The 10,032-nt window shown below is 43.1% G+C and overlaps 1 protein-coding gene across 1 annotated transcript; it reads left to right on the top strand.

Annotated features, from left to right (window-relative positions):
- The first annotated feature begins 8,343 nt into the window (after positions 1 to 8,343).
- LOC306870829 (C-X-C motif chemokine 10-like) lies at positions 8,344 to 10,032 on the top strand. Its single transcript, XM_079418257.1, has 4 exons — positions 8,344 to 8,480; positions 9,128 to 9,254; positions 9,427 to 9,534; positions 9,653 to 10,032. Exons 1-4 carry the CDS (start codon positions 8,414 to 8,416, stop codon positions 9,726 to 9,728), a joined length of 378 nt encoding a protein of 125 aa, XP_079274383.1. The 5' UTR covers positions 8,344 to 8,413; the 3' UTR covers positions 9,729 to 10,032.

Below are 10,032 nucleotides of genomic sequence, written 5' to 3' on the forward strand. Positions count from 1 at the left end.
TAGATGCACCACTAGAGAGCGCCATTGGCAGTATTTTGGTTATAAATCTGGTAACAATATTTAGTAACTTGACAAGATATTTCTAGGCCCGGTTTCACAGACAGGGCTTAGACTAAACCAGGATTAGGACATAGTTCAATTGGGACATTTAAGTAATTTTTATAATCATGCTTAGAAAAAAACATTACTGGTGTGCATCAGTCAGTCAGTGCAAGTTTATTTCAGTTGAAACAGCTGAGACTTACATTTTAGTCTAGGTTTAAGCCTTGTCTGTGAAACCGGGGGCTATAGTCTTGATCTAAATATATAGATCTAATCTTATTTGCTATCCTTTCCTAGTAATAGAACTATTGCATTAGTAGAACATGGATTTTATTTGTCATGCATTAATATACAATGTACAAGGAATTTATTTGGTTGTAGGCATACAGAAAAAAAACTATTATTTATTTATTTATCATATTTTGACTCTCCTCTTTGTTCATTTATGTGATTATCTACAATACAGCTGCATTTCCCTTCTTATGCAGAATTTTATTTTTTCCTGTGTAACTAATTCCTAGTTTTTCTGTTTTTTTTTTATCTTATGCTCATATTTGTTCCATTGTCCTTGATTCCTGGGGTTACGTTTATTGGCTTGTTGGCTTAGCTTACTCAATGACACAGGCTGTTTGTGTTGGCATACCAACACTATCTCATGAAAGTGTGTATAAATAGTATGCCAAATAAAAATGAAAACTTGTGGTATTGATACGCAAAAATGGACTTTGGCGTGTATATGCTACGGGATGGGTAGGATTAGGGTTGTGGGGTAGCCTAGATGCGTATCATATGTAGGGTGAAGTCAGCTAAAATTTGCCACGTTTTGATAAATGACTTATAATACCATAAAATAAGCTATGCATGAGATCTAATGATATTCTTATAAATTAGCATGGGTCTCTTAAATATATTTATATTTTTTTAAATGTGAAAAAGTATAAAAGTTTTAAAATTATGAAAGTTATAGTATCAGCAGATACCTTCTTGAGCCACGGCACAACATTCAGGTAAAATGGGCCAGCTGTTCAGTTAAAATTGGCCAATATAAAAAGAGAACAACACGTAATTTTAGCTTAAATCATTTAATTTTTTATCAGTAAATTGACACTATTGCCTTTAGTTTGCCATAGCAACACCATAAATGTATTTCATTAAATAGAAAGTTGAATGAATATTTAATTAAACAATGCAATTAAAAATTAACTGATCATGTTGTATAGGTGTGTCTTTCTGTGCATTGGTGTCTTTTGTGTACATGTATTTGTGTATGCTTGTATTTTTTAAAGACTGTTAAGATTTTGCATGGATACATATCTACAGTAGGCCTATAAATCTATTTTCACCCTTAATTTGTCATAAATACTGGAGGATTCAAGCTGAGGAAACAACAGCGATTTATTGAAAACACGTCAGGACCATACAAAAGTCAGGAAAGTAGCTCGTGCACCGCGTCATCTTCGCCGGTAATGCAGGGATGCAAAGGGCGGCCAAGTCTCCGGTGACGGAGTCCAGGAGACGACGGAGATCAGGAGCCGAATAACCAGGAAGCAGGAACGGCCGGAAACCACTGACCAGGACACGGCAGGCAATACAAGGATCTGACAACAAAGAACAGCGTGAAAGCGTCTAATATAGCGATGTAAATGATCCGCAGCTGTAGCGAATCGGCCTCAATCAGCCTCACCCACACCCACATACACAAACAGAGCGAGGATGACACCGTGAGCCCATAAACCGTGATACAATTTTTGTGTAAAAGTATGTGTGTGTATGCAGCCCATTTTACGGACACCTTCCTTTCTTACACTTTCTCTTCTCGTCTCTCTGTTTCCTTTCTTTGCTTGTCCTCCTGCCATACTGTCTGCAATGCAATTTTAAAAAAAAGACTGTTAAGATTTTGTATGGAAACATATCTAGGCCTATAAACCTATTTTCACCCTCAATTTTTGTGTAAAAGTGTGTGTGTGAATGCAGCCCATTTTAGCTGACAATTGTGGCCCATTTTAGCTTAACCAGCCATTTCTACCTAAAATGTCCTTTTTCACAAATATCAAAGTTTCTTTTATAAATTAAACTTTTTTATTTGAAAGAGAACCTTTGTTGGTAAACTTGCTGATTATATGGGCTCGAACGGGGGTCCCGTGAGAGCGTCAAGCACAAGCGCCAAGTCCCAAGTGGGTAGAGTAGAAGGGCGAGGAGGGTTCAGCCTTCTTGCTCCTTTTAAAAACCGTATGATCAGTTCATTTTTGCCGATCGGGCGATTTTCGACATGTGCATGAAAGGCTGTTATAGCGGCCAAATACACTTTCAATGTGGATGGCATGATACGACCACTATCAAATCGCTCTTGGAGGAAGGCAAGAATTATTGGTATCGGGCAGTTGATTGGGTTTTCGACCCGCGATACGCACCAACTTGAAAAAACTCTACATTTATGTGCGTAAAGACGCCTCGTGGAAGGAGCCCTAGCCTTAGAGATAGTGTTCAGCACGTGCTGAGGAAGTGCATCTGTTACTGGCAAGCTCCGTCGAGCGGCCAGACATGAAGGCTCCATGACCCGGATTTGGGTGCCATATCGTTCCTTGTGCTTGAGAGAGGAGGTCTCTTTTCAGTGGGATAGTCCACGGGGGTGCTACCAGCATATCCACCAGTTCTGGGAACCACGACTGATTGGGCCATTTCGGTGCCACTAACAGAACAGATTCCTTTTCCTCTCTGATTTTGCAAAGCACGCGAGGCAGAAGTTTCACTGGAGGAAAGGCATACTTGCATACTTTCGGCCAGCTGTGAGCTAGTGCATCCACTCCCAGGGGAGAGTGTGTCAGTGAATAAAACAGCGGGCAGTGAGTGTTCTCCGCTGATGCGAAGAGATCCACCTCCGCTCTGCCGAATACACTCCAAATCATTTTGACTGTCAGAGGGTGTAATCTCCACTCCCCGTGGATTACCCCGCTCCTCGACAGTAAATCCGCGCTGTAGTTCAGGCGTCCGGGGACATGTACTGCACGGATGGAGAGGAGGTGTCGATCTGCCCACAGAAGGAGGTCTCTTGCCAGCCGCAGCAGTGGTCTCGAGCATGCATCTGTCGTAACATTCTTTCTCCTGATCACTTGGCCAATACGAACACCCCGGCGATACAGAGTCATATTGCACCAAGGGGTCAGCGTGTGCAAACAGTCACGCGTCACTGTGATGCGCAAGGTGCCCGTGCGCCATGCGTTCTGTGGCACCCAGGTCTTTAGCCAGAGCTGAAGCGGTCGCATATGTAGGAACCCTAGATTGCACACTGTCGAAGCAGCAGCCATCTGGCCGAGCGTCCTCTGAAAGCATTTTAGCGGGGAAGAACGCTCTAGTTTGAAGACTGTGAGAGAGCTGATCAGTTTTTGTGAGCGCTCCTCCGACAAACGCACTCGAATATTGATTGAGTTCAACTCCACTCCTAAAAAGGAGATGTTCTGGCTTGGTACCAGCATGCTTATTTGCATATTTACAGTCAGCCCTAAAATCTGAATATGAGCGAGGAGTCTAAATTTGTCGCTGAGCAGCGCACTCTCAGATAGGGCTAAGACTAGCCAGTCGTCGAGATAGTTCAGGATGCGCATTCCGCTCTGCTTCAGAGGAGAGACAGCAGCGTCCACACATTTCGTAAACGTACGAGGGGCCAAGGATATGCCAAAGGGCAGGACTGTGAATTGGTACGCTATCCCCTCGAATGCAAATCTCAGGAAGCGCTTGTGAAACTTGAATGTGAAAATAAGCATGCTTTAAATCCACGGAGATAAACCGATCTCCCGGCCTGATATGTGAAAGGATTTGTCTCAGCGTAATCATTTTGAACGAGCGCTTAGAAAGCGCGCGATTCAGCGGTCTCAGGTCCAAGATTGGGTGGAGTCCACCGTCTTTCTTTGGCACCAGAAAATAACAACTGTAGAAGCCGCCCTTGCGGTCTGTGAGGGGTACTGCCTCTACAGCACGCTTTGCAAGAAGATTGTGTATATCCTCTCGCAGAACTAAGGCATTCCGCTCCCGCACAGTGGACATTAACACACCGTTGAAACGGGGCGATCTGCAGAAGAACTGAAGCGTGTAGTCGTTCTTTATTGATTTCATAACCCACTCTGATACCCCTGGCAGTGCCTGCCACGCTTCTGTGAACTGTGACAGCGGGCGAGGCAGACTGCACACCGTGAGGGATAACTCGCCGTTGGGGGGCGGGGAGTTTAATACCACACGAGTGTGAGAGTGAGTGATGGGGGAGAGGGGAGTGAGAGGAGGAAAATTGCCCTGATATTGAGGTGAGTTTTGTATTTTTTTTTTCAACTTTATTGCACTGCATAGTGGAACAGTCAAAACACAAACATGTCAATTACTCTCGCCACCCGCAACAGGCAGGGGTGAGCACACACAGCGGAGTGAGCGGACTTCTTCAGTGGCTCGTCTTCGGCGCTGGGTGCAGCTTTCCTCCTCCGAGAGACAGCATCAGGAACGCGGCTTTGATTCCGGTGCCGGTGGCCCTCCGTTTCTGCCAGGGCGGGGTCTCTGGCCCTTCGAGCCCTAAAGACGCTTTGCCACGGTTGTCTTGACCTCACCGCCGGCTCATGTTCGCGTCGAAGAGCAGCAAAAGGGGCGTGCGGTCTTCCCGCACGCTGCGCTGAGGAGGAGCGGGAACACGCAGGAGGCGCGCTTTGGCAGGAAGTGGCTAATGGCCTTCGACTGCTTCTGTGCTTCAACGAAGCACTCCGTGAACATCTCCACCGCCGCTCCGAAGAGACCTGAGGGGTTCACGGGAGCGTCCAGAAGGGCCATTTTCTCTGAGTCCTTCAACTCGGTCAGAGTAAGCAACAGGTGACGATCTAGTACCACAAGATTCCCCATATTGCGGCCGATCGCTCGAGCTGTCACCTTCGTCGCTCTGAGGGCCAGATCCGTGGCGCGTTAGAGCTCTTTAAACACTTCGGGGTCCGGCCCGTGCTCATCCAGAGACTTGAGCAGCTTGGCCTGATATACCTGGAGTATCGCCATCATGTGCAGTGCTGAAGCTGCCTGGCCCATCACGGAGAAAGCCTTGCCGGCAAGGTTTGCAGTGGCGCGGCAAGGTTTAGAGGGGAGAGACACGTTGTTTCTCACTCTCCAGTTCACCGCGGCTGACGGACAGAGATGGGCAGCCACTGCTTCTTCCACGGGGGGAAGTTTGACTTATCCCACTTGGTCAGCTCCATCCACAGAAGACAGGAGGGAGGATCCCGGATTATGTACCCGACTGGTGAACTTTTTTATCTCGTCGTGCACCTCGGGGAAAAAGGGGCCGAGTCTCCGTGGGGTGTCTTTGCGGCCGCAATCCGACTGGAGGTACCACTCATCCAGACGGCTTCTGGCCGGCTCGGCAGGAGGCGCCCACTCCAACCCGAGCTCATCCACTGCCTTGGACAGGACGCTTAGGAGCTCGACATCACTGTGATGGAGGTCCCCCGCGTCGCTGCCGTGGGGCGCAGTGTAATCCAGCGGGCTGTTGGACTACTCCTCTCTCGCAGACGCTGCCACCGAAATGGCATCATCCTCCTCTTCAGTGCCCTCCATGGCACCGAAAGACACCACATCTTGAGCGTCGGGGGAAGGGCGGAGATCAGCAGTCATGAAGCGCACTGGAAAAGGGGACCTGCACCAGGGGGGTGAGGAGCGCGGGGGCACTGAGCCGGCGCGGGCTCGTCACCTGATCCTGACAGATCCGCATCAGAAACTCGCGGCACTTTTCTCCTTGGCTCAAAAGAGGCTGCAAGAGCACGGCAGAGCTAGTTGGGTGAGTTCATCGCCTTGGACGATGGCCACACGGAGCCAGAGAGTCCAGAGACTCATATCTCCGCAGTGGGGGAAGTCCCTCCCCCCAAGCGCCGCCCCTGCGTGGGCACAGCCCAGGCAGAAGTCGCACGATTCGTGGCCATCAGAGAGTTCGATTGGCTCCACACAGGAGAGGCAATCACGAGTCATCTTGCTTCCAAAGCTCACCGGTACACAACAGGGGAAGAAAAGGTGTGTCCGCTGCAGCGTGTAGATCACAGTGAGTAGTCTTGTTGATAGGTTTTCTGCTTCTAGTAGAAGGTTGGCTGAAGAAAAAGATTCTGAATGGATGACGTACAAGCACTGCCTTATATAGAGTGGGATTCCCGGATTTCGCGCGCTTGAATGCCATTGGCCAGTTTCACTGGCGTGATTCAATAAGGCTTCAGTAGTATTCGAGAAAAAGGTATTTCCCATAGCAATGTAGAGTGACCGAATTGAAGGGGAACTCTTTAAATAAAAAAAAACGCTCTTAATTGTCTGAGAGGCTGCAAATATTCATTATTCAGTCTCCCTTCACTACAGTGGTACTGATATAGGCTAACTGCTAAAACACTTTGGTTAGAGTAGCAAAACCATGCCTATTTTTTTAAAGGGGAGAATACATAGCTAAATCTTAAACAGTGGATCGTTTAGCATTGTTATATATCACAATTGCCCAGTAAATCTACTCAGTGTAAAGAATTAAGACAATATAGAGGTAACATAACAAGCTGCTTTGAAACTATGTGTATTGTGGATTCTATGCAAATAAATAATGAACCAAGTTGAAGATTCCTTACTATTAGAGATGCCGAACAATGATGCAAACGATCACACCGGCTGTGCAAAGGGCTATGGCAAATGATGTAAAGTGAGCCTTAACCACTCCAATGCGATCTTAAGTAGAATAATAGAAACATTAAATAATAATATCAACGTCTATATCCACTATATTATCCAGTCTCCGCGGTAGCTCCCGTGACCTAAATTCCCAGAATGCATTGCTGCTGTGAGGACACATTCCCAGATTGTGTTTTGTTGCGCCGCTGGCGCTGGCGTCTGGTGTTGGTGTAAATTTGATTGGGGACGAAACTGATGATCCTGTAACCACAATCAAAATTTTACTGTTATTAATGTCTTTGCGTGTCATTCTTCGCCTGAAAAGACGGCGAATAAAACGAAAGAGGCCGTAGGTGAAGCAGTCTTTAAGTGAAATATGCGCATCGTCATGGGAAACGGTTCGTGGCCACGTCATTCCACAGCCCAACAAACGCCGATTTAGCATGTTCAGTCGGGTGACAACAAACTCCAACCAACGCCAACAGGGTAACAAATTCCAACAGACTAGGTTGTAGGTGTTGTAAAAACTAGTTTGTAGGTGTTGTCTGTGCAGCATTCTGGCCATTTCATCACTCACCAGTTCCCTCAATAACCTTGGCACAGGGACTGAACTGAATTTCCCCTTATCTTCACCAAGTAAGGAACAGAAAAGAAAACAAAGAGGCCACAAACAAATCTGTGTCACGTCTTATGACTGTGACCATATTTTGAGATGTAGGAAATCTTCAAACTTCTCAAATCTCACAATTTTATGTTGGATCATTTTGCTTTCAGAAATTCAAGGAACGTATACATTTTACTGTATGTTAATCTGATTACTAATTATTCCTCTTGTCCAAACACTGAACCATGTAGTTATTAATTTGATGTCACATACAGTATGTAATATCTCCGGATGTATGAAAAACATGCCTGGCTGAAGTGGAGGCAAAAATGCTTTCAGTTACAAGTGACCAGTTTGACATTTTGGCTTTGTTTCAAGTCTTAATTATTTAGTCATAATTTGTAATCATTTTAGTTGCATTTCAAGTAATTTCAGTTTTTTCTCTTTAAATCTATTCACTTCTTTTGCATAACATGCCACATGATTTGATCACTCCTATCTGTAGCACACACACACCTTTAATAATATCAGGTTTTACTAAAAACATTTGCTCATACGACCAATTACACAGAGAACAATCTTAAATCCTTTGTTGTCTGCACAGTCAAGTTAAGTTCAATACAATTAAATACTCTAAGGAAATACAGTCTCTTCCCAAAAGGCAAACATTACAAACTAAGTGACCAAATATATGCCAAGCACATGCCTGTTTTTATCATTAATTTGTGGTGAATGTTAATGTTTGACTATAAAACCTTGTTAATACAACACTCACTTCTAAAAGCTAGGTTTAGAAAAGGTTTATTCTGACTGGCAAAAAATGTATTCCTTCTTGCCTAAAGCAAAATAAATAAATATGAATAATAATGATGGTTTCTTTGTGCTGTCTTTCTCTCTACATAGTCTTTAGTGACTTTTAAGTGCAGATTTCAAATGTTAAAACAAGTGGTCATTTCTGTTCCGTCCATGCAACTTTATCCTCAAGGATGACGGATGTGTTGCTGAGAACATTTCATTGGAAGCTTGGAAAATGAAAGTAAGTCTGTGCTTTATAAGAAACGGACCGTGTAAGAAGGAAACATTTCTTTGGAGCTGCCTGTGAGGTGAATCATGAATCAGCTTGTTCTCACACTGTTGTGTGTTCTGGTGTTTGGAGTGACTCTTACACACTCTGCAGGTAAGCTGATATCTATTGTCTTACATTTGCATCATATATACACAGACCAAATAGTAAAGCCTTTTAGTTAACCCTTTAATGCATATTGTTAACATGTGTAAAAATTAATTAATGTACAAAAAAAAAAAAAAAAAAGGTGGTTGTTGTCCAGGAAGGGGTCTGAACAAAATTTCTTTTTGAAGACAATCTAAAACTAAGAAAATATTAAAACTTAAAAGATTAGCAGTTTGTGTTTCATAAGTATATGACCATGTATGCACCAAAGTATGACATTTTTAAACATTAAATTAACTGTAATAATCTACAGTCTGCTCTTATTGAAAAATTCTGTATCAGTTTGTCAGTCGTTATATAAACATGTTTGACCACAGAAAGCAGTCCAGTCAGAATTAAGTATTCCAGAGATCCACCAGATATAATGTTTTGTTAATATCATTGATTGAATGTTATTCTCAAGTGTTTCTGTTAAACATATACAATATGCATCATAACAAATAACTCCTTATACATGTGTTTTGGTATGAGGTATATTGTCTGTCAATCCAATCAGTGATTACCGGCTTGGAACAATAGTTTTCCTGCTCTGCATCTGTTGTGTACATTAGTCCTTAAATTTATCATAACTTTAATCTTATCATGTGCTATAGGGCAAGCAGGGGGGGTATCACAACGCTGCTTATGCAGAGGCAAACTGCAGAAAGCAGTGAAGCCCAGATGGATTCATGCAGTTGAATTGTTCCCACCAAGTTCCTCTTGCTCAAAGACAGAGATTATGTAAGTATATGCATACTGTGAGTCCTATCACAGATTAGATAATGTTTATAAATCTTTATTTCTTCTAGAGATTCAATACAATTAATGAGCATTGTAATGAACAATTGCAAGCCCGCAATTGCAATAAAACAATAGCTCTTGTTTCTTTTGTGTCTTTTCCTCCCCATCTTAGATTAACTGTGAGTGCAAAAGGAAAGGGAAAAGGAAAGGTTAAGAGGAAGCTAAAGGTCTGTTTGGATCCAAATGGGAGGCAAGGACAGAGATTATTGAAGGGCAAAGGGTGAGATATACACCACTGCCACGCTACTACTTACTGAATGTATACAACCAATTATAATGTATATGTTTATTATTATGTTATTAGAATTAAATTTTGTGCCATTGTGCTATCTTTATAGAAAGCAAAACAAAAAGCAAAGGAACAGAGGAAGAAAAGAGAAGATTAAGAAGTTTGACGACAAGGATGGCTATTGAAATTAATACACAAGACTTCAAAGCCTTTTAGCCATAAATGTATTCTTTTTCTTTATATCTATTTATTGTTTTGTGATTTTAAACATTTCTCTAATGAAACTAATACAGGCTCTATCAGAAATGATGAGCACATTGATATTTTTGAGTTTTGAGATGAAACACTGTTTTGGTTAAAATATTGGATATGTCCATAATTACTACTTTATTCACTTTTTAACTTTTATTAATTCATTTTTATACAAACCTTTCTAATCCAGCGGAAATCTGTGTGGGATATAACCATGAAATAAAAATAATTCATGCT

Source organism: Barbus barbus (genome assembly GCF_936440315.1).
Source record: "Barbus barbus genome assembly, chromosome: 6".
NCBI lineage: Eukaryota > Metazoa > Chordata > Actinopteri > Cypriniformes > Cyprinidae > Barbus > Barbus barbus.